This window comes from Salmo salar, chromosome ssa14 (genome assembly GCF_905237065.1).
Source record: "Salmo salar chromosome ssa14, Ssal_v3.1, whole genome shotgun sequence".
NCBI lineage: Eukaryota > Metazoa > Chordata > Actinopteri > Salmoniformes > Salmonidae > Salmo > Salmo salar.
In genome coordinates this window covers 85,703,152-85,728,827 of record NC_059455.1, presented here as the reverse complement: position 1 = coordinate 85,728,827, position 25,676 = coordinate 85,703,152, and the positions used below count along the sequence as shown (strand labels likewise).

The 25,676-nt window shown below is 43.8% G+C and overlaps 1 protein-coding gene across 1 annotated transcript; it reads right to left on the bottom strand.

The window, feature by feature from the left end:
- Nucleotides 1-22,306: 22,306 nt before the first annotated feature.
- On the bottom strand, nt 22,307-25,212 carry LOC123726843 (ras-related protein Rab-25-like). Its single transcript, XM_045694905.1, has 4 exons — nt 24,987-25,212; nt 24,565-24,645; nt 24,236-24,387; nt 22,307-22,380 (listed from the first exon to the last, which is right to left on the bottom strand). The coding sequence occupies exons 1-3, from the start codon at nt 25,066-25,068 to the stop codon at nt 24,260-24,262; spliced, it is 291 nt and encodes a 96-aa protein (XP_045550861.1). The 5' UTR covers nt 25,069-25,212; the 3' UTR covers nt 22,307-22,380; nt 24,236-24,259.
- Nucleotides 25,213-25,676: the final 464 nt, after the last annotated feature.

Here is a 25,676-nt window from a genome sequence, read left to right as displayed (position 1 = left end):
TGCTGAGGCACAGATCTGGGGAAGGGTACCAAAACATTTCTGCCATATTGAAGGTCCCCAAGAACACAGTGGCCTCCATCATTCTTAAATGGAAGAAGTTTGGAACCACCAAGACTCTTCCTAGAGCTGGCCGCTCAACCAAACTGAGCAATCGGGGGAGAAGGGCCTTGGTCAGGGAGGTGACCAAAAACCTGATGATCACTCTGACAGAGCTCCAGAGTTCCTCTGTGGAGATGGGAGAACCTTCCAGAAGGACAACCTTCTCTGTAGCACTCCACCAATCAGGCCTTTATGGTAGAGCGGCCAGGCGGAAGCCACTCCTCAGTAAAATGCAGTAAAACCAAGATTGAACTCTTTGGCCTGAATGCCAAGTGTCACTTCTGGAGGAAACTTGGCACCATCCCTACGGTGAAGCATGGTGGTGGCAGCATCATGCTGTGGGGATGTTTTTCAGTGGCAGGGACTGGGAGACTAGTCAGGATCGAGGGGAAGATGAACGGAGCAAAGTACAGAGAGATCCTTGATGAAAACCTGCTCCAGAGCGCTCAGGACCTCAGACTGGGGTGAAGGTTCACCTTCCAACAGGACAACAACCATAAGCACACAGCCAAGACAACGCAGGAGTGGCTTAGGGACAAGTCTCTGAATGTCTTTGAGTGGCCCAGCCAGAGTCCAGACTTGAACTTGATTGAACATCTCTGGAGAGACCTGACAGAGCTTGAGAGGATCTGCAGAGAAGAATGGGAGAAACTGCCAAATACAGGTATGCCAAGCTTGTAGCATCATACCCAAGAAGACTTGTGGCTGTATTCACTGTCAAATGTGCTTCAACAATGTACTCTGTAAATGGTCTGAATGGTTATGTAAATGTGATATTTCAGTTGTTTTCTTTTTATAAATTAGCAAAAATGTATAAAAACTTGTTTTTCTTTTTCAGTATGATGTATTGTGTGTAGATTGATGAGTGGAAAAAACAATTTAATCAATTTTAGAACGAGGCTGTAACGTCACAAAATGTAGAAAAAGTCAAGTGGTCTGAATTCTTTCCGAATGCACTGTATGTCCCACACACATAACATCACACTAGGTGTTATCATCATCACCATCATCATCACATGTGCACATGCATAGGCTCTCATACACACACACACACACACACACACACACACACACACACACACACACACACACACACACACACACACACACACACACAAACACACACAGAAACACACACACACACACACAGAAACACACACACAGAAACACACAGAAACACACACACACACACACACAGAAACACACACACAGAAACACACACACACAGTCTTGTAGAACTAAACATGTGGGGACACAATTCATCCAATTCAAAATCCTATTTTCCCTAACCCTAAACCTAACACTACCTCCTAACCCTAAAACGAACCCTAGCTCCTAACCCTAATTCTAACCCTAACACTAATTCTAACCCTAACACTAATTCTAACCTTAACCGTAAAGCCCCTAGAAATAACATTTCACCTTGTGGGGACAAAACAAAATGTCCCCAATTGATACAATTTTTGTTGGTTTACTACTCTCGTGGTAGTAAACCACAAGTATAGTTAAACATGTCCACACACTCACAAGCATGGCTCTTAAATACACTCTTCTCATCAGAAAGTGTTCATACCCCTTGACTTATTCCACAGTATGTTGTGGTATACAGCCTGAATAAATTCAAAATGGATTAAATAGATTTGTTTTTCTCTCACCCATCTACACACAATACCCGATAATGACAAAGTGAAAACATGTTTTTAGAAATGTTTGCAAATGTATTGAAAATAAAATACAGGAATATCTCATTTACATAAGTATTCACACCCCTGAGTCAATATTTTGTAGAAGCACCACTCACGATTACAGCTGTGAATTTTTCTGGGTAAGTTTCTAACAGGCTGACTACACTGCTTGCATTGCAAAATCAATTTAGACATACATGTTATTCAATTATTGCACCCACACTGCTCGCGCACGCCAACGAGCGTCTGCGTTGCCAAGAGCTAAAATAGGAGTCAGTTCTAATTCTGACGCAGATCGCGCAGCAAGTCCTGCCTCTCCCATCTCCTCATTGGCTATACCCACGTGGGTGACTGAAAGATGAATAAGGTCAGTGGTGGTAATGCACCTAATTTTAGAAAGTTGCCAATCGCAATATAAAGTCAAGAGGAGAAAAAGCCTGGAAGGAGGAGAGATGACTAGAAACGATTCGGTTGACTGTTTTATGTGTGGATTAATTGGCAGAGTAGAGGACCTTGTGCATTTCAGGTAAAATAACAACTCAATGTTTATATCCCAGGACAAATTAGCTAGCAACAGCAAGCCAGCTAAAAAGGACAAATTAGCTAGCAAGTGAAAGCTAGCTAGCTAAAGTGGCATAAATGTTTAATGCTTTTCGACCTGTCCCCAAATGAATGTTATTGGTTCAGAGTTTGTTATGATATTTTAACCTGCGTGTCGTGATCACGTTTGGTGTGGGGGGACAAAATGCATTTATGCACGATGGAGCACGATGGCGCATGCGCGCAGCCAGTTTTGGTTCCTTGTAAGAGCTTTCCACACCTGGATTGTGCAACTTTTGCCCATTCTTTTTACAATTCTTCAAGTTCTGTCAAATTCGTTGTTGATCATTGCTAGACAACCGTTTTCAGGTCTTACCATAGATTTTCAAGTAGATTTAAGTTAAAACTATAACTCGGCCACTCAGGAACATTCACTGTCTTCTTGGTAAGCAACTCCAGTGTGGATTTGGCCTTGTGTTTTAGGTTATTGTCCTCCGAAAAGGTGAACATCTCCCAGTCTCTGGTGGAAAGCAGACTGAACCAGGTTTTCCACTAGAAGTTTGCCTGTGCTTAGCTCCATTCCACTTCTTTTTTATCTTGTAAACTCTCTAGTCCTTAATGATTACAAGCATACCCTTAACATGATGCAGCCACCACTATGCTTGAAAATATGGAGCGTGGTACTCAGTAATGTGTTGTGTTAGATTTGCCCCAAACATAACACTTTGTATTCAGGACAGAAAGGGAATAGCTTTGCAATTTTTTTTTGCAGTACTACTTAATGCCTTGATGCAAACAAGATGCATGTTTTGGAATATTTTTATTCTGTACAGGCTTCCTTCTTTTCACTCTGTCAATTAGGTTAGTATTGTGGAGTAACTGCAATGTTGTTGATCCGTCCTCAGTGTTCTCCTATCACAGCCATTCAACTCTGTAACTGTTTTAATGTCACCATTGTCCTCATGGTGAAATTAGGAAGGGTGCCTGTATCTTTGTAGTGTATTGATACACCATGTAATACACCATCCAAAGTGTAATTAATAACTTCACCATGCTCAAAGGGATATTCAGTGTCTGCTTTTTTAATTATTACCCATCTACTAATAGGTGCCCTTCTTTGCGAGGCATTGGAAAACCTCCCTGGTCTTTGTGGTTGAGTCTGTGTTTGTGTCACGTCCTGACCTGAGAGAGACGGTTTATTTCTCTATTTTGTTAGGTCAGGGTGTGGGGTGGGCATTCTATGTTTTGTATTTCTTTGTGTTGGGCCGAGTATGGTTCCTAATCAGAGGCAGCTGTCTATCGTTGTCTCTGATTAGGAATCATACTTAGGCAGCCTTTTCCCACCTGGGTTTTTGTGGGTAGTTGTTTTCCGTTTAGTTGTCTGTTGCCTGACGGAACTGTTTGCTTTCGTTTCGTTTCTTTGTTTAAGTGTTTCATTATAGTAATAAATATGAGCACTCAACACGCTGCGTTTTGGTCCACTCCTTTTGACGATCGTAACAACTACCCACCACCAAAGGACCAAGCAGCGTGGGCCGATTGACTGGACCTGGGAGGAAATCCTGGATGGGGCAGGACCCTGGACAAGGCCTGGGGAGTATCGTCGCCCGCAGGAGGAGATAAAGGCAGCGAAAGCGGAACGGCGATACTGGGAGGAACAGGCAAGGAAACAACGGAAGCCCGAGAGGCAGCAGCAAAAAAATTGTGGGGGGGGGGGCACACGGGGAGATTGGCGAAGTCGGGGTTGAGATCTGAGCCAACTCACCGTGCTTACCTTGGGGAGCGAGTGACCGAGCAAGCACCGTGTTATGCGGTGATGCGCACTGTGTCGCCAGTGCGCACTCACAGCCCGGTGCGCTCGGTGCAAGCTCCTCACCGTTGCCGTGCTAGAGTTGGCACTCAGCCAGGAAGGAGTGTGCCTGCTCAGCGTTCCTGGTCTCCGGTGCGTCTCTTCGGCCCAGGTTATCCTGCGCCAGCTCTACGCACGGTACCCCCCGTTCACCAGCACAGCCCAGTTCATCCTGTACCAGCGCTCCGCCCTTGCTGGGCTAAAATAACCATCCAGCCAGGATGGGATGTGCCAGCCCTAAGCTCCAGACCTCCAGTGCGCCTCCACGGCCCAGTATACCCTGTGCCTGCTCTGCGCACCCAGTCTCCTGTGCGTCTCCCCAATCCGGTGAGACCGGTTCAAGCTCCACGTAGGAAGCCTCCAGTTATGATCAATGGTCCGAAGCCTCCAGTGATAATCCATGGCCCGGAGCCTGTAGTGATAATCCATGGCACGAAGCCTCCAGTGATGATCCATGGCCCGGAGCCTGTAGGGATGATCCATGGCACAAAGCCTCCAGTGATGATCCATGGCCCGGAGCCTCCAGTGATGATCCATGGCCCGGAGCCTGTAGGGATGATCCATGGCACGAAGCCTCCAGTGATGATCCATGGCCTGGAGCCTGTAGGGATGATCCATGGCACAAAGCCTCCAGTGATGATCCATGGCGCAGAACGTGTAGTGAAGATACATGGTATGGAGCCTGCAGCGACGGTCTGCAGCCCGGAGTCTTTAGCGGCGGTCCGCAGCCCGGAGTCTTCAGCGGCGGCCCGGAGTCTTCAGCGGCGGTCGGCAGTTCAGAGTCTCCGGCGATGATCCACGGTCTGGTTCCTCCGGCGACACAGAAGCGGGGGGATCAGCGGGCGGTGTGGGGGTTACGCCCCGAACCAGAGCCGCTGCCAAGTATAGATGCCCGGCCCCTCCCCTATAGGTTCAGGTTTGCGGCTGGGAGTCCGCAAACCTGAGGGGGGGGTATTGTCATGCCCTGACCTGAGAGAGACAGTTTATTTCTCTATTTTGTTAGGTCAGGGTGTGGAGTGGGCATTCTATGTTTTGTATTTCTTTGTGTTGGGCCGGGTATGGTTCCTAATCAGAGGCAGCTGTCTATCGTTGTCTCTGATTAGGAATCATACTTAGGCAGCCTTTTCCCACCTGGGTTTTTGTGGGTAGTTGTTTTCCGTTTAGTTGTCTGTTGCCTGACGGAACTGTTTGCTTTCGTTTCGTTTCTATGTTTAAGTGTTTCATTATAGTAATAAATATGAGCACTCAACACGTTGCGTTTTGGTCCACTCCTTTTGACGATCGTAACAGTTTGAAATTCACTGCTTGACTGAGGGACGTTACAGATAATTGTATGTGTGGGGTACAGAGATGAGGTATTCATTGAAAAATCATGTTAAACACTATTATTGCACACAAAGTGAGTCCATGCAACTTATGTGACTTATTAAGTAATTGTTTACTTCTGAACTTATTTAGGCTTGCCATAACAAAGGTGTTGAATACTTATTGACTAACATTTTTTTGAAAAAACTAAATTCCACTTTGACATTAGGGGCTATTGTGTGTAGGCAAGTGACAAAAAAATCTAAATGTAATCCATTTTAAATTCAGGCTGTAACACAAGAAAATTTGGAAAAAGTGAAGGGGTGTGAATACTTTAAAAAGGCACTGTGCACTCACAGTTAAAGAATACAAATTAGTTTTGGCCTGTCTGCTCCAATCTCCCCTCCAGTTTTTGAGAGGAGGACAATAACATGTTTTCTCACAATCTATGGCACCAGGGGCAGATTCATCAGAATTAGTGGCATTTAAATGGAATGGTGTCTTGGATCTGCCACATAATACAATGCAGTGTTTTGGTTTAAACATCCTTTTAATTAAGAAATGAATCTACTTAGCATCGCATGATAAATAATTCACACAAATATAAGGAAGCCCTTAGTAACAGTAACAGATCAACATCCAGCATCCTCCCAGAGTATCTCCCACTGACCTGAGTTATTTGGCGTGTTTCTGTCCAGCTCCATGGAACAACGGCAGAGAGAGAGAAGAAGAAAAGTACACAGATGGAAATATCTGCTCATAAACTAAATGTAACGCTCTTTTGTCACTTACTGTTATGCCAGACCAGACACTTTCTGTTCTCGGAAAAGAACAGAATGCTTTAAGGCTTGGTGGTATTATTCATTTTTTTCTCCCTCGAGGGTGAATTCAAAAGGTTTCCCCATTATCTAGTCTCAGGACTAAGCTTTGTTTCAGACTTGGGTTGGGAAAGTTTGAGGGTAGCAGTCTTACTGTAGCCTGGAGCTGGTCTCAGACCTGTCGGTACTTTAGCCAGCTCCTTGGGCATGGCATGGGCTACCGAGTGACGAAGCAGTCTAAGGCACTGCGTTTCAGTGCTAGAGGCGTCACTACAGACACCCTGGTTCGATTCCAGGCTATATCACAACCGGCTGTAATTGGGAGTCCCATAGGGCGGCGCAAAATTGGCCCAGCATCATCCTGGTTTGGCCGGGGTAGGCCGTCATTGTAAATAAGAATTTGTTCTTAACTTACTTGCCTAGTTAAATAAAAAATAAATAAAAAGGGCTACATGTATGTTGGGTAAAGCACATAGAGACTGGGTCCAGGCTAGTCTTAGTCAGAATCCAGAGGTGTTTCTCTTGGCTCCTCTGCCTAAGAGCAGAACTGAGATAGAAATTAAATTCACCATTAGCAGGCTGGTGTGAAAGTTGGTACATACTAGATCTGCTTTGAGCTCTAGGTTGCACTGCTGGGTTAAGGCTAGCAATAAGGTTAATGACATGCCTGGTCCAAACTTGCCTGACGACTCAAAATGAATTATTTCGCTGCTTTATGTTTGCTACATACCATACTTCAGTCTGAGACTGCCATCGTTGAAGTCGTCTGTGGTGACGTCAAAATGAGGGGTGTTGTACACAACAAAGTCATCAGCGATTGGATCATCTCTTACCAATCAGAGTATCAAAGCCACTTTACCCACGTGTGTTCTGTCTCTGGCTCAACCAATCGGTTTCTGGGACCAATCAGAACGGTTAGCATCTGTTTCCGTTCTAGAAATCGTGGGCGTAGCGTTAGGCCGGAGCAAGGAGTTTGGGTAGCCAGGCAAGGGCCAAACCATCCAGACGTTAAAAACCTATTTCACATTACTATCTGCCTTGTGTTTATGGGCTGGGGGATATCACCTCAAGATACTGGGTCCATCACTTCATGGGTTGGGGGCTATCACCTCAAGATACTAGGTCCATCACTTCATGGGTTGGGGGCTATCACCTCAAGATACTAGGTTCATTATTCTATGGGTTGGGGGTTATCCCCTCGAGATACTAGGTTCATTATTCTATGGGTTGGGGGCTATCCCCTCGAGATACTAGGTTCATTATTCTATGGGTTGGGGGCTATCCCCTCGAGATACTAGGTTCATTATTCTATGGGTTGGGGGCTATCCCCTCGAGATACTAGGTTCATTATTCTATGGGTTGGGGGCTATCACCTCAAGATACTAGGTTCATTATTCTATGGGTTGGGGGCTATCCCCTCGAGATACTAGGTTCATTATTCTATGGGTTGGGGGCTCTCGCCTCGAGATACTAGGTTCATTATTCTATGGGTTGGGGGCTATCCCCTCGAGATACTAGGTTCATTATTCTATGGGTTGGGGGCTATCCCCTCGAGATACTAGGTTCATTATTCTATGGGTTGGGGGCTCTCGCCTCGAGATACTAGGTTCATTATTCTATGGGTTTGGGGCTATCCCCTCGAGATACTAGGTTCATTATTCTATGGGTTGGGGGCTATCCCCTCGAGATACTAGGTTCATTATTCTATGGGTTGGGGGCTCTCGCCTCGAGATACTAGGTTCATTATTCTATGGGTTGGGGGCTATCCTCTCGAGATACTAGGTTCATTATTCTATGGGTTGGGGGCTATCCCCTCGAGATACTAGGTTCATTATTCTATGGGTTGGGGGCTCTCGCCTCGAGATACTAGATCCATCCCTTTACACCAGAGACCATTTAGTGTCACAGATACAGCAATAAACACTCTGGCTGCCATGGCAACTGAGGTATGATAAATGGAAGGGGAACTATGTGCTGTTCCCATAGTTTCTGTCTGGCCTGTTGCGAATTGCTAGACAGAGAGAGGTGTTGACCTCAATTGCCCCTTGTGTGAATATGGGAAGATACATCCAGCTCTGTAATAATGTTCCTGTCTCTTTTTAACCTTTTATTTAACTAGGCAAGTCAGTTAAGAACAAATTCTTATTTTACAATGACGGTCTACCCCGGCCAAACCCTCCCCTAACCCAGATGACGCTGGGCCAATTGTGTGCAACCCTATGGGACCCCCGATAACAGCCGGTTGTGATACAGCCCGGGATTGAACCAGGGTCTGTAGTGACGCCTCTAGCACTGAGATGCAGTGCCTTAGACGGCTTCGTCACTCGGTAGCCCAATTTTCTGACTGGCCTATGTGGGTGATGTTTTTTCTCGCCTCAATGATCTGAATCTAAGATTACAGGGACTCTCCGCAACTATATTCAATGTGCGGGACAACATTGAGGCTATGATTAAGAAGCTGGAGCTCTTCTCTGTCTGCATTAACAAGGACAACACACAGGTCTTTCCATCATTGGATGATTTTTTGTGTGCAAATGAACTCAAGCTTACGGACAATGTCAAATATAGCGAAGCACCTGAGTGAGTTGGGTGTGCAATTACGCAGGTACTTTCCCGAAACGGATTACACAAACAACTGGTTTCATTATCCCTTTCATGCCCTGCCTCCAGTCCACTTACCGATATCTGAACAAGAGAGCCTCATCAAAATTGCAACAAGCAGTTCTGTGAAAATATAATTTCATCAGAATCCACTGCCAGATTTCTGGATTGGGCTGCGCTCAGAGTATCCTGCCTTGGCAAATCGCGCTGTTAAGACATTGATGCCATTTGCAACCACGTACCTATGTGAGAGGATTCTCGGCCCTCACTAGCATGACAACTAAATACAGGCACAGACTGTGTGTGGAAAATGATTTAAGACTGAGACTGTCCAATACAACCCAACATTGCAGAGTTATGGGCATCCTTTCAAGCACACCCTTCTCATTAACCTGTGGTGAGTTATTCACCATTTTTGATGAACAAATAAAATGTTATATGTAATTATTGATTATTATTTGTGCCCTGGTCCTATAAGAGTTCTTTGTCACTTCCCACGAGCCGGGTTGTGACAAACTCCTACTCATTCTTATGTTTAGTAAATGTATCATATAATGTGTGTGTGGCAGGCTTACAATGATGGCAAAAACTACATTTGAGAGTGCGCTGACCCTGGTGCTAGAGGGGGTACGCAGCTGGAGGTTGAATGTGTGAAGGGGTACGGGACTATAAAAAGTTTGGGAACCACTATTCCAAACATTTAAGTAGCTACACTACATGACCAACAGTATGTGGACACCTGCTTGTCGAACATCTCATTCCAAAATCATGGGCATTAATATGAAGTTGGTCCCCCTTTGCTGCTATACTCTCCACTCTTCGGCTTTCCGCTAGATGTTGGAACATTGCTGCGGGAACTTGCTTCCATTCAGCCTCGAGCATTAGTGAGGTCGGGCACTGATGTTTGGTGATTAGGCCTGGCTCGCATTTCATCCCAAAAGGTGTTGGATGGAGTTGAGGTCAGGGCTCTGTGCAGGCCAGTCAAGTTCTTCCACACCGATCTTGACAAACCATTTCTGTATGGACCTCGCTTTGTGCATGGGGCATTGTCATGCTGAAACAGGAAAGGACCTTCCCCAAACTGTTGCCATAATGTTGGAAGCAAAGATTCATCTGTGGTGTTCTCTTCTCTAAAAGTAGACCGATAGAGTCACTTGCAGAGTAGAGTCACTTGCTTTAAGATGTATTACCAATACTAGATCACTCACCCATCACTGTGATCTGTATGCTCTGGTGCAATGGACCTCTCTTTCCACCAGGAGGCTAAAGCACTGGTACACTTTTGTGTACAAAGCATTGATAGGGCATTGATTGTATCTCTGTTCCTTACTGACCCCTTCCTGACCAGATCAGTCACTCAATACAGTCTTCGTTCATAGTCGCTGCTGTCCTTGTCTGTTCCTAAGGCTAGAACTGAGATGGGGAAGCAATCTTTTTCCCATAATGCCCCTTCATCCTGGAACATGCTTTGAAAGATACTAAAGTTAGGGGAGTTTTAAAGACTCTGATCACAACACTGTTTGTGATAGCTGCAGTTGTTTCTAGTCTTCAGATGTATCTGTAACTTGTAACACTTTGTATTTTGTGTGTATTTTGTAGTAATATTTTATGTGCACGCTGCTATTTCCCTGTTTTGCATTCCTTCTTTCCAGGTTGCCCTTGCAAAATAGTTTTTACCTAAATGGGTCTTACCTGGTTAAATCAAGGTTAAATAAAAAAATAGGATGTCATTGTATACTGTAGCCTTAATATTTCTCTTCACTGGAACTAATGGACCTGGCCTGAACCATGAAAAACAGCCCCAGACAATTATTCCTTCTCCACCAAACTTTACAGTTGGCATTGTGTAGTCACAATGCCAACTGGCATCCACAAAATCCAGATTTGTCCGTTGGACTGCCAGATGGTGAAGCGTGATTCATCACTCCAGAGAACGCGTTTCTACTGCTCCAGAATCAAATGACAGCGAGCTTTACACCGCTACCTATGAACAGTTATTGTGATGATGTTGCTTTCAAAGGCAGTTTGGAACTCGGGGGTGAGTGCTGCAACAGAGGACAGACTATTTTTACTCGCTACGCACTTCAGCACTCAGCCGGATCGTTCTGTGATATTGTGTGGCCTACCATTTCACAGCTGAGCCATTGTTGCTCCTAGACATTTCCACTTCACAATAACAGCACTTACAGTTCACCGGGGCAGCTCTAGCAGGGCAGAAATGTCATGAACTGACTTGTTGAAAAGGTGGCATCCTATGACGGTGCCATGTTGAAAGTCACGGAGCTCTTCAGTAAGGCCATTCTACTACAAGTGTTTGTCTATGGAGATTGCATGGCTGTATGCTCGATTATATACTCCTGTCAGCAACGGGTGTGGCTGAAATAGCTTAATCCACTAATTTGATGGGGTGTCCACATACTTTTGTATATATAGTGTACTTCCTACAGTACTCCAGACTCACTCTAGATCTCCTGTTTGAGAGGATTGAAATGCTACTTCAACAATCATTCAGCCCACCTGATTGGTCACCACAACAACATCACCATGGTGATCTGCAGATCATTAGATAATGTGTTTATGTGATGACATTAGTCTAAGAAATGTGCAACAGGTTTTCCAACAAACGCAGACATTGGAGACATCCCAATGGTAAATCTTCTGCGGGGGAACTTGGAATGGGAACTTGGAATGGGAACTTGGAATGGGATTCTGCATCAGATGACTGTTAAATGAGAATACACACAGTAGACACAGCTAACACACACAGTAGGCTATATAATGTATGTTGTAAATTACACTGTCCAACACAGAGTGATAACATTTGATGTTTCTTACACATGTAGCTGTCAGTAGAATGTAGGCATATTGTATATAGTGGAAGATGTATAGTAATGTCTACATCTCAGCAGCAGCTCATGGTATCCAGTCTCCTGTACATCTGAGCGGCAGCTCATGGTATCCAGTCTCCTGTACATCTGAGCAGCAGCTAACGGTATCCAGTCTCCTGTACATCTCAACAGCAGCTCATGGTATCCAGTCTCCTGTACATCTCAACAGCAGCTCATGGTATCCAATCTCCTGTACATCTCAACAGCAGCTCATGGTATCCAGTATCCTGTACATCTCAACAGCAGCTCATGGTATCCAATCTCCTGTACATCTCAACAGCAGCTCATGGTATCCAATCTCCTGTACATCTCAACAGCAGCTCATGGTATCCAGTCTCCTGTACATCTCAACAGCAGCTCATGGTATCCAGTCTCCTGTACATCTCAGCAGCAGCTCATGGTATCCAGTCTCCTGTACATCTCAACAGCAGCTCATGGTATCTAATCTACTGTACATCTCAACAGCAGCTCATGGTATCCAATCTCCTGTACATCTCAACAGCAGCTCATGGTATCCAATCTCCTGTACATCTCAACAGCAGCTCATGGTATCCAGTCTCCTGTACATCTCAACAGCAGCTCATGGTATCCAATCTCCTGTACATCTCAACAGCAGCTCATGGTATCTAATCTCCTGTACATCTCAACAGCAGCTCATGGTATCTAATCTCCTGTACATCTCAACAGCAGCTCATGGTATCCAATCTCCTGTACATCTCAACAGCAGCTCATGGTATCCAATCTCCTGTACATCTCAACAGCAACTCATGGTATCCAGTCTCCTGTGCCTCTTGTGATGTGTGAGATGGGATGAAGGAACTTCTAGATGGTTTCCATTCACTCCTGCTTTTCCTCAAGGTCCCCATCCCACTGCGGGTGACTGACAGACTGTGTAAGTACGCCTGTGTGAGTCTCTGTGTGATGAGTGTGTCTGTGACTCTGTTCTTCCTAAAGCTTTTTTGTTCTACCTTTATGTGTGTGTGTGTGTGTGTGTGTGTGTGTGTGTGTGTGTGTGTGTGTGTGTGTGTGTGTGTGTGTGTGTGTGTGTGTGTGTGTGTGTGTGTGTGTGTGTGTGTGTGTGTGTGTGTGTGTGTGTGTGTTTCCTCTCCTGTGTGTAGGGTAAATGTGCAGAGACAGCATCTGGCAGAACAAGACAAACTATTTTAGGAAGAACAGAGTCATACACACTGGAAAATCTGTAGACCTCCTTTCCAGTGGGCACAAACTGGTGGAATCAACGTTGTTGCAACGTCATTTGTCAACGTACTGTGATGTGGAATCAGCGTGGAAAATACACAGTATTTGAAAAAAGTCATCAACCATTACTGTTTTCATCTCATTTCAACCAGTGTTATAAACATTGAAATTAGGATAAAACTTTAACTTAAAACATTAACTTCTAAGTCAAAGGGTGTTTATAGTTTCTGATGGCACCGTACATGTCTGATTAAAGCCAGCACAACCAGGCAGCTCTCAATACACATGTAGGAGTGTATGGAGGGGAGGACAGAATATAATGAAGCTCCCTGTGGTTTGAACCATGAGTAAGTATCTTTGCCTGTGAAATGGAGATTCAGAGTTAGAGCTCAGCAGGGTAGCACAAACTCCCTGTCAAACCTCAGGAGCCACAATGGTCTGTCCCTAGGCTGAACCCTAACACCAGATGAACCATAAACACAGCTAATGCACACATCACTTCACAGTTAACCTTATAGTATACACTGCTAGAGGGGCTGGAGAGATAGCTTATGGCTGAATTCTGTCTGGGGATACTGTAGATACCAGAAGGGTCTCCACCAGATTACAGAGAGAGATCCACATTATACATGGCATCAGTGGATTGGATAGATTCCCCACTGAGGTTTGGTCGGGGGGGGTTCCATGCTCTCTGTGGTCAAGGATCAGGATGAACGCAGGAGTCATAGCGGTCGTGATAAAACATAGGTGTGGTGCGACGATCGTAAATCCCCACAGGGATCACGCCAATCGAGCAGAGTGGACCGACAGCAACTACTCACGTGAAAATTCAAACGGGGAGATATACGACCAGTCTTGCTGTTTTTGAAGGTCAACCATTAGCCATGGATGCATCCCAAGGTTTACACATGGTTTTATTGGCTGCATATCAAGTGGCGTAATGGCCACCATGGACGTTTTAAATCCCCACTTTTCTCCGCATTCACTCAGGCCACTCTCAAACTTAACTTCGATAGTGAGGGGTCAAAATGCGGTCAGTCGAGAAAATCTGGGAAGCGTTTGGGGAATTCGGTTGAAGGCACAGAGTAGAGTAACGAATCTCACTTTGCCAGAGAGCTTTCCCATCCCAATCCACCGTGCAAGAGGTCTTGATATTTTTTTTAACACAACCCTCACCTTTTATACAGTATGACGCAAATCAAGATTTATGGACTTCAAGACCAACCTGAACAGCCAGCTTAACCTGCCCCAGTTATCAAACCATATGTTTTTCGCCTCTCTATAATAAATCATAATTCACAGGAAATTATTAAACATTTACTGTCCTGTGCAGAAAGTTCAGTGAGCATTCATAAAATATTTTTTATGAAACCATTGTGATCATTTCATTATAGCAAAAACACACACACACACACACACACACACACACACACACACACACACACACACACACACACACACACACACACACACACACACACACACACACACACACACACACACACACACACACACACACACACACACCAATACTGGAGATTTATACTCTCTTGGCCGAGCTACACAAAAATACTAATTTAAAACATGGTCCACAGATGAGCTACAGACACAGTTGTATACATGTGCACACACTCAAAATGCTTGATTCAAAACCAGGTTTATGAAGGCTATTTTCTACATACAGTACCATTCAAAGGTTTGGACACACCTACTCATTCTAGGGTTTTTCTTTATTTTTACTATTTTCAACATTGTAGAATAATAGTGAAGACATCAAACCTATGAAATAACACATATGGAATCATGTAGTAACCAAAAAAGTGTTAAACAAATCAAAATATATTTTAAAGTTGAGATTCTTCAAAGTAGCCACCCTTTGCCTTGATGACAGCTTTGCACACTCTTGCCAAACTCTCAATCAGCTTTGTGAGTTAATCACCTGGAATGCATTTCAATTAACAAGCGTGCCTTGTTAATTTTATTTGTGGAATGTCTTTCCTTCTTAATGTGTTTGAGCCAATCAGTTGTGTTGTGACAAGGTAGGGGTGGTATACAGAAAATAGCCCTATTTGGTAAAAGACCAAGTCCATATTATGTCAAAAACAGCTCAAATAAGCAAAGAGAAACGACAGTCCATCATTACTTTATCAAATAAAATAAAATTGTATTAGTCACATGGGCCGAATACAACAGGTGTTCACCTTACAGTGAAATGCTTACTTATAAGCCCTTAACCAACAATGCAGTTTTAAGAAAATTAAAAAAATTAAGAGATAAGAATAACAAATAATTAGAGTAGCAGTAAATAATAATAGCAGGACAATTTTTTTTATTTATTCTTTTTTATTTCACCTTTATTTAACCAGGTAGGCTAGTTGAGAACAAGTTCTCATTTGCAACTGCGACATGGCCAAGATAAAGAAAAGCAGTTTGACACATACAACAACACAGAGTTACACATGGAATTGTCACGTCCTGACCAGTTAAGGGGTTATTTGTTATTGTAGTTTGGTCAGGACGTGGCAGGGGGGTGTTTGTTTTATGTGGTTCGGGGTTTGTTGTTATATGTGTTTATGTAGAGGGGTGTTGGTTTAGAGTATTCCGGGGTTTTTGGTTATGTTCTATGTTTTGTATTTCCAGGATCTGTCTATGTTGTGTATTTCTTTGTGTTGGCCTGGTATGGCTCTCAATCAGGAACAGCTAGCTGTACATCGTTGTTGCTGATTGAGAGTCATACTTAGGTAGCCCTGTTTCACCTATCCCTTTGTGGGAAGTTGTTGTTGCATAGCTGTGTGTTTAGCCTGCAATCCTGTTCGTTTGATCATTTTCTTGTTTTGTTTGTTCAGTGTTAAATAAAGTCACTATGAGCACTCAACCCGCTGCGCCTTGGTCCACTACGTACGACGACCATTACAGGAATAAACAAACATACAGTCAATAATACAGTCAATAATACAGTAGAAAAAGTCTATATACAGTATGTGCAAATGAGGTAGGATAAGGGAGGTAAGGCAATAAATAGGCCATGGTGGCGAAGTAATTACAATATAGCAATTAAACACTGGGTTGGTAGATGTGTGTAACGGTTGTTGCAAGGAGAGGACCAAGGTGCAGTGTGGTACATGTTCATGATGGTATTTATTACTGAACACTGAATCAAAAACAAAGTGGAACAAAAACGCAACAGCTCTGTCAGGTGAAAAACACTAAACAGAAATCAACTACCCACAAAAACCCTGTGTGAAAAGGCTACCTAAGTATGGCTCCCAATCAGAGACAACGATAGACAGCTGTCCCCGATTGAGAGCCATACCCGGCCAAAACAAAGAAATACACAAAACATAGAAAACGGAACATAGAATGCCCACCCTAGTCACACCCTGGCCTAACCCAAATAGAGAACAAAAACCTGTCTATGGCCAGGGCGTGACAACATGCAGAAGATGAATGTGCAAGTAGAGATACTGGGGTGCAAAGGAACAAGATAAATAAAAAAAATACAGTATGGGGATGAGGGTAGTTGGATGGGCTATTTACAGATGGGTAGCAAAGAAAACAGTCTATGACTAGGGTGGCTGGAGTCTTTGACAATTTTTAGGGCCTTCCTCTGACACCACCTGGTATAGAGGTCCTGAATGGCAGGAAGCTTGGCCCCGGTGATGTACAGGGCCATTCGCACAACCCTCTGTAGTGCCTTACGGTCGGAGGTCGAGCAGTTGCCATACCAGGCAGTGATGCGACCAGTCAGGATGCTCTCGATGGTGCAGCTGTAGAACCTTTTGAGGATCTGAGGATCTGAGGACCCATGCCAAATCTTTTCAGTCTCCTGAGGTGCAAAATGGTTTTGTCGTGCCCTCTTCACGACTGTCTTGATGTGCTTGGACCATGTTAGTTTGTTGGTGATGTGGACGCCAAGGAACTTGAAGCTCTAAACCTGTTCTACTACAGCCCCGTCGAAGAGAATGGGCGCATGCTCAGTCCTCCATTTCCTGTAGTCCACAATCATCTCCTTTGTCTTGATCACGTTGAGGGAGAGATTGTTGTCCTTGCACCACATGGTCAGGTCTCTGACCTCCTCCCTATAGGCTGTCTTATCATTGTCGGTGATCAGGCCTACCACTGTTGTGTCATCGGCAAACCTCATGATGGTGTTGGAGTCGTGCCTGGCCATGCGGTCATGAGTGAACAGGGAGTACAGGAGGGGGCTGACCCACTCCAAATTGGAGTGGGTCTAGGGTTTCTGGGATAATGGTGTTGATGTGAGCCATGACCAGCCTTTCAAAGCATTTCATGGCTACAGATGTGAGTGCTAAGGGTCAGTAGTCATTTAGCCAGGTTACCTTAGTGTTCTTGGGCACAGGGACTATGGTGATCTGCTTGAAACATGTTTGTATTATAGACTCAGACAGAGAGAGGTTGAAAATGTCAGTGAAGACACTTGCCAGTTGGTCAGCACATGGTCGGAGTACACGTCCTGGTAATCCGTCTGCCCCCTGTTTGAAGGTCTTACTCACATCGGCTGCGGAGAGCGTGATCACACAGTCACCCGGAACGGCTGATGCTCTCATGCATGTTTCAGTATTACTTGCCTCGAAGCAAGCATAGAAGTTATTTAGCTTGTCTGGTAGGCTTGTGTCACTGGGCAGCTCTCAGCTGTGCGTCCCTTTGTACACTGTAATAGTTTGCAAGCCCTGCCACATCCGACGAGCATCAGAGCTGGTGTAGTACGATTCGATCTTAGTCCTGTATTGACGCTTTGCCTGTTTGATGGTTCGTCAGAGCGGGATTTCTTATAAGCTTCCGGGTTAGAGTACCGCACCTTGAAAGCGGCAGCTCTACCCTTTAGCTCAGTGCAAATGTTGCCTGTAATCCATGGCTTCTGGTTGGGGTATGTACGTACAGCCACTGTGGGGACGACGTCCTCAACGTACTTATTGATAAAGCCAGTGACTGATGTGGTGTACTCCTCAATGCCATCGGAAGAATCCCGGAACATATTCCAGTCTGTGCTAGCAAAGCAGTCCTGTAGTTTAGCGTATGCATCTGCTTCAACTGACCACTTTATTATAGACCGAGTCACTGGTGCTTCCTGCTTTAATTTTTTCTTGTAAGCAGGAATTTCTGTGTGTTGTAAAGGTGGTCTAGAATTATTTTCTTCCTCTGGTTGCACATTGAACATGCTGATTGAAATTAGGTAAAACTGATTTAATTTTCCCTGCATTAAAGTCCCCAGCCGCTAGGAGCACCGCCTCTGGATGACCGTTTTCCTGTTTGCTTATGGCGGTTTTAGTGCCAGCGTCGGTCTGTGGGGGTATGTAGACAGCTACGAAAAATACAGATAAACTCTCTAGTTAAATAGTGTGGTCTACAGCTTATCATGAGATACTCTACCTCAGGCGAGCATAGGCCCCCACCCCGTGCATAGGACCCCGCCCCGTGCCTTACCAGAGGCTGCTGTTCTGTCCTTCCGATGGAGTGTTCAACCCACCTGCTGTATGTTCTTAATTTCGTCGTTCAGCCACGACTCTGTGAAACATAATATATTACAGTTTTTAATGTCCCGTTGGTAGGATACAGTGGGGGAAAAAAGTATTTGATCCCCTGCTGATTTTGTATATTTGCCCACTGATAAAGAAAGGATCAGTCTATAATTTTAATGGTAGGTTTATTTGAACAGTGAGAGACAGAATAACAACAAAAATATCCTGAAAAACACATGTAAAAAATGTTATAAATTGATTTGCATTTTAATGAGGGAAATAAGTATTTGAACCCCTCTCAATCAGAAAGATTTCTGGCTCCCAGGTGTCTTTTATACAGGTAACGAGCTGAGATTAGGAGCACACTCTTAAAGGGAGTGCTCCTAACCGCAGCTTGTTACCTGTAAAAAAGACACATGTCCACAGAAGCAATCAATCAATCAGATTCCAAACTCTCCACCATGGCCAAGACCAAAGAGCTCTCCAAGGATGTCAGGGACAAGATTGTAGACCTACACAAGGCTGGAATGGGCTACAAGACCATCGCCAAGCAGCTTGGTGAGAAGGTGACAACATTTGGTGCGATTATTCGCAAATAGAAGAAACACAAAAGAACTGTCAATATCCCTCGGCCTGGGGCTCCATGCAAGATCTCACCTCGTGGGGTTGCAATGATCATGAGAATGGTGAGGAATCAGCCCAGAACTACACGGGAGGATCTTGTCAATGATCTCAAGGCAGCTGGGACCATTGTCACCAAGAAAACAATTGGTAACAAACTACGCCGTGAAGGACTGAAATTCTGCAGCGCCCGCAAGGTCCCCCTGCTCAAGAATACATATACATGCCCGTCTGAAGTTTGCCAATGAACATCTGAATGATTCAGAGGACAACTGGTGAAAGTGTTGTGGTCAGATGAGACCAATATGGAGCTCTTTGGCATCAACTCAACTCGCCGTGTTTGGAGGAGGAGGAATGCTGCCTATGACCCCAAGAACACCATCTCCACCGTCAAACATGGAGGTGGAAACATTATGCTTTGGGGGTGTTTTTCTGCTAAGGTGACAGGACAACTTCACCACATCATTTGACGGGGCCATGTACTGTCATTACTTGGTTGAGAATCTCCTTCCCTCAGCCAGGGCATTGAAAATGGGTTGTGGATGGGTATTCCAGCATGACAATGACCCAAAACACACGGCCAAGGCAACAAAGGAGTAGCTCAAGAAGAAGCAGATTAAGGTCCTGGAGTGGCCTAGCCAGTCTCCAGACCTTAATCCCATAGAGAATCTGTGGAGGGAGCTGAAGGTTCGAGTTGCCAAACGTCAGCCTCGAAACCTAAATGACTTGGAGAAGATCTGCAAAGAGGAGTGGGACAAAATCCCTCCTGAGATGTGTGCAAACCTGGTGGCCAACTACAAGAAACATCTGACCTCTGTGATTGCCAACAAGGGTTTTGCCACCAAGTACTAAGTCATGTTTTGCAGAGGGGTCAAATACTTATTTCCCTCATTAAAATGGAAATAATTGTATAACATTTTTCACATGCGTTTTTCTGGATTTTGTTGTTGTTATTCTGTCTCTCACTGTTCATATAAACCTACCATTAAAATTATAGACTGATCATTTCTTTGTAAGTGGGCAAACGTATAAAATCAGCAGGGGATCAAATACTTTTTCCCCCACTAACACTATATATGTGCTTTCAGTTCGTCCCATTCATTTTCCAGTGATTAGCAGGTTGGAAGGCAAGGGCAGATTAGCCACTCGTCGTCTGATCCTTGCAAGGCACCCTGATACTTTTCCACTAAATATCTGTTTCCTTCTCCAGCGAATCACGGGGATCTGGGCCTGGTCGGGTGTCTGTGGTAGTATATCCCTCCCGTCCCACTCATTGAAGAAAAACTCTTTATCCAGTTTGAGTTGAGCAACTGCAGTTCAGATGTCCAGAAGCTCTTTTCGGTCATAAGAGATGGTAGCAGCAACATTATGTACAAAACAAGTTACGAACAACACGAAAAAACAAACAAAATAGCATGGTTGGTTAAGAGCCGATAAGACGGCAGCCCTCCCCTCTGGTGCCATCGTACAGGAAGGCCAGTCAATCCGGAAAATGTCAAGAACTTTTCTTCAAATGCAGTCACAAAAACCATCAAGCGCTATGATGAAACTGGCTATCATGAGGACCGCCACAGGAAAGGAAGACCCAGAGTTACCTCTGCTGCAGAGGACAAGTTCATTAGAGATAACTGCAAAACAGATTTCAGCACAAATAAATGCTTCACAGAGTTTAAGTAACAGACACATCTCAAAATCAATTGTTCAGAGGAGACTGTGAATCAGGCCTTCATGGTCAAATTGCTGCAAAGAAAGCACTACTAAAGGACACCAATAATAAGAAGAGACTTGCTTGGGCCAAGAAACACAAGCAGTGGACATTAGACTAGTGGAAATCTGTCCTTTGTTCTGGTGAGTCCAAATGTGAGATTTTTAGTTCCAACCGCTGTGTCTTTGTGAGTCGCAGAGTAGGTGAACTTATGATCTCCACGTGTGGTTCCCACTGTGAAGTTTGAAGGAGGGGGTGTGATGTGTGGGGGTGCTTTGCTGATGACACTGTCAGTGATTTATTTAGAATTCAAGGCACACATAACCAGCATGGCTACCACAGCATTATGCAGCGATACACCATCCCATCTGGTTTGCGCTTAGTTGGACTATCATTTGTTTTTCAACAGGACAATGACCATACACACCTCCAGGCTGTGTAAGGGCTATTTGACCAAGAAGGAGAATGATGCAGTGCTGCATCAGATGACCTGGCCTCCACAATCACCCGATGGTTTGTGTTGGATTGGACTGCAAAGTGAAGGAAAAGCAGCCAACAAATGCTCAGCATATGTGAGAACTCCTTCAAGACTGTTGGAATAGCATTCCAGGTGAAGCTGGTTGAGAGAATGCCATGCGTGTGCAAAGCTGTCATGAAGGCAAAGGCTGGCTACTTTGAAGAATCTAAAATATAAACTATATTTTGATTTGTTTAACAATTTTGTGGTTACTACATGATTCCATATTTGTTATTTCATAGCTTTTATGTCTTCACTATTATTCTACAATGTAGAAAATAGTAAAATAAAGAAAAAACCTTGAATGAGTAGGTGTGTCCAAACTTTTGACTGGTACTGTTTGTGAGAATGAATCGCTCCCTCCATTGACACTGCTGTCCTCTCTAACCAGGTACCATTGCACAGGTGTGTTTGACAGAGAACAACACAGTATGTTGGTGTTATGAGAGTATGACATGGGCCTTGACCAACACAAACACTTACCTGGACACCACGCTCAGACTGACTCAATCGAAATGTAGATGATGCCATTCATTTAGGTCAAAGTCCCATAATAAGACCGCTCAAACATTTATCTGTGTTTATGATATTTATTTATTCATAAAATACTGAAGGAAATATGTGTGATGAGGAATTACAAATCAAATGTAGACCTATGGAGACACCACTTTGTTGAGTCCTCGCACCACCGTAGATGGATTTTAAACAGCACTGCCCTCTGGAGGATAATAGTGAGAGTGAATGACAGAGTACTCAGCAATCTCTAACATGCAGACCACACAGCCTGCGTCGCAAATAAATGTACACATACATGTTATTCAATCATTGCACACACACTGCTCGCTCGCGTCAACGAGTGTCTGCGTAGCCAGGCGCTAAAATAGAACTTGGTTCTATTTGTGACACTCGACGCGCTGCAAGTCCTGCCTCTTCCATCTCCTCATTGGTTTTGAGGAGCATATACCCACGTGGGTGATTGAAAGATGAACTGAGGTCCACACTCCAGTCCAGTCGGTTTATGGTAAGGCACCTTAAAGTTGGTTGCCAAGCGCCATATAAAATCAGAAGAAGAAGCCTGAAGGAGGAGAGATTACTAGAAACAAACTCGGTTTACCCTTTTATCTGTGGATTCATTGTCAGTAGTGGACCTTGTGCATTTCAGGTAAAATAACAACCCAATGTTTATATCCCAGGACAAATTAGCCTGCAACAGTAAGCTAGCTGGCTAAATTTCCATAAATGTTTAATACTTTTTGACCTGTCCCCCAAATGAATATAGTTGGTTCAGAGTTCGTTTTGATATTTCAACCTGCATGTCCTGATCGGGTTTGGTGTGGGTGGACAAAATCCACACGTGTGAGGACGCAGGCGGCACCTGGTCTAGTTAGCATGTAAGAAATCTTCAATTAAAAAGAGTCATGACAAGTTGGTTGTAAAATACATGTCTATTACAAAATGTTACATACAGTGCATAGTTACTGCAATATCAAACTTCAATATTTCAAATTCATGAATCTTTCTACTTGGTCTTCACCAAGTCTCCGAGCCAAACATACTCGTCATTAACTTAACCTTTACAAGTGTTCCCATTTTGTCAACGCAAAACCTCATACCGATTTTTCATCTTGGTGACAAACCACACATTCGCATGATTGTTGACCACATGTCCCGGATTGTGCGGAACAGTCCCACATTTTGGCCTTTTGTCCCACTTCCCGCAAACAATCATGTCCCGCATTTTATCAACAAATTAAAACCCCACTAATTTACTAAAAGTAGATTTGTCCCGTATTTCACTCAGACGTCCTATTCATTTGATGCGAATTGATTCCAACCTCTCTTTTGCAGTCACGTTGCGTTTATGACTGTGTGTATATATATATATATATATATATATACACAATATATATATCATAAGTATATGGTAGCCTAAGCCTACTGGTGATGTTAAACACTTCTCCAATCGTTGTTGAGATCTGATATTCTGCGCAGCGCAAAACGAGATTTAGGCCAATGTCATATCGTCAACCAATCACATTTGTCAAATATTTTCAGGCTAAATTCTAGTTAATTTGGAGAGGACAGTTACTACTTACAATACGTGTGCTTCTAACGAAGAGCTACAAAACTAAGTAAAAAGATGTATTAGACTGAAAGATATAGGCTGAGCTAATTTCTTCAAATTTGTGATGCTCATTAGTTGCTCATTCAAGATATTTTCTGCTACTTCACTCAATCCCGTTTTAAGTCTCCCATCCTAACTGTTTTACATTCCCTGAGACCAACAAGAAACATTTTCTTGGCCAAATATTTGAAGATTTTCATAAAATAGCCACACAAGTGGTCTCTCATTTCAGCATCACCAAATTTTGCACGAGGCAAAAGACTATGCTACGTGCTATTCAATTAGCTCTGTTGGTGCAGCGGGAGAGGGATTTGTGTATGTGTGTGTGTAGGCTACATTGTCACTCGAATATCGCGCAAATCATACCGCTGTCCCGCATTTGCGATTTTTTTTATGTGGTCAACCTAACATGATGTATATACCAAAATAATGTAGTTCCTCCTTTTGAATATATACCAAATCAAGATTTATTTGCTGTATAATAACTGCTAAAGTTTAAAAACGAGCATACAGAAGAATAAAAAATCCACCTAAATATGTTATGGTCAGCAACATTTAGCCAAGCAGGGAGAATGACGGTAGCACCAATAGTGTCAATATTGATCAACTGTACATAAATGTGCTATGTCTCTTAAATCTGTCTTGTTGAGAATTGTGAAATGCACTGTAAATTAAATGTGACTTGATTTGACTTGCCTGGTCTTTGGTTTGGACAGTCCTATACACTATTCCCTTTAACCTGAATGAGGGCAGAGTAGGAAGATTATGTGTAGAACTGAAGATAATCAGTTAGAACAGGTCAAACCTGGTCAGAACCTGTCAGAACTGGTCAGAGGTTCTTGCAGCAGGTACTGTGTTTCTCCTGGGCGTCGCTAGCTGGTCCAATAGTACTGGACAGGGTCACGGCAGTGATGGACACGCGGGGCACCTCTCGACCGGCCACCTTCTTGTGGATCGCTGGGGGTAACAGATATCATCACGTCAAAAAGTGATGCTGGTCTTACACACACACGTCACAGAAAAGGTGCATGGCAGAAAAGTGCACAAAGTACAATAGTAGAGATCCACATGACATGGTGTTGTCTAACGTTTTCTAGATAAAGGTATGAAGCACAAGAGCAACATAATAAGAACCTGTGAGAACTTCCTGGAAAGCAGCTTCAACGTTGGTAGAATCCAGAGCTGACGTCTCCATAAACAAGAGGCCATTCTTTTCTGCATGAGAAGGAATACCTTGTTGACTTTATTCTTACGTACATCATACTCAATCATGCTAAGAACCAACCCTAGAATTCCTTTTCATTGATGCAAAGTTGGTCATTTCTTTTACATTACCATCAGACATTGATATGCTATTCTATGGAAAAGCAATATGAAACATTTAGCAATATTCTTCCACCTTCTATCATTGACCTCATATTGCACACTTGTGTAACTAAGTTACAGGTAACTGGTAAGTAACTGGTACATAACTAGTAACTAACTAGTAACTCATAACTGGTAAATAACTAGTAAGTAACTAGTAACTTTTAACTAACTGGTAAGTAAATTATCACCTGTGAAGTCCTTGGCCTCCTCGGTGGGCACGGTCCTCAGGGTACCTAGATCACTCTTGTTGCCCACCAGCATGACCACCATGTGGGGGTCGGCGTGGTCGTACAGCTCCTTCAGCCAACGCTCCACACTCTCATAGGTTAGGTGCTTGGTGATGTCATACACCAGCAGAGCCCCCACCGCCCCTCTGTAGTACCTGGAGAGAGGAAGAGAGAGAAACAGAGAGAGAGAGCAAGAAAGAGAAACAGAAAGAGAGAGCAAGAGAGAGAAACAGAGTGAGAGAGAGAAATCGAGAGAAAGAGAAACAGAGAGAGAGATCGACAGAGAGAAACAGAAAGAGAGACCAAGAAAGAGAGAGAGAGAAAGAGAGAGATCGACAGAGGGAGAACCAGAGAGAGAGAGAAGCAGAGAGAGAGAGACATCTAAAGTGAAGTCAGATGTTCACTTGGTGGGGGGGTTGTGTTTGCATAAACAGTGCATTCGCAAAGTATTCAGACTCTAGTTTTTTCACATTTTGTTACATTACAGCCTTATTCTAAAATGTATTAAATAGTTTTTTTCCCCTCATCAATCTACACACAATACCCCATAATACATTTTAGCTAATTGATATAAAAAAGAGTGAAATATCACATTTACATAAGTATTCAGACCCTTTACTCAGTACTTTGTTGAAGCACCTTGGCAGCGAT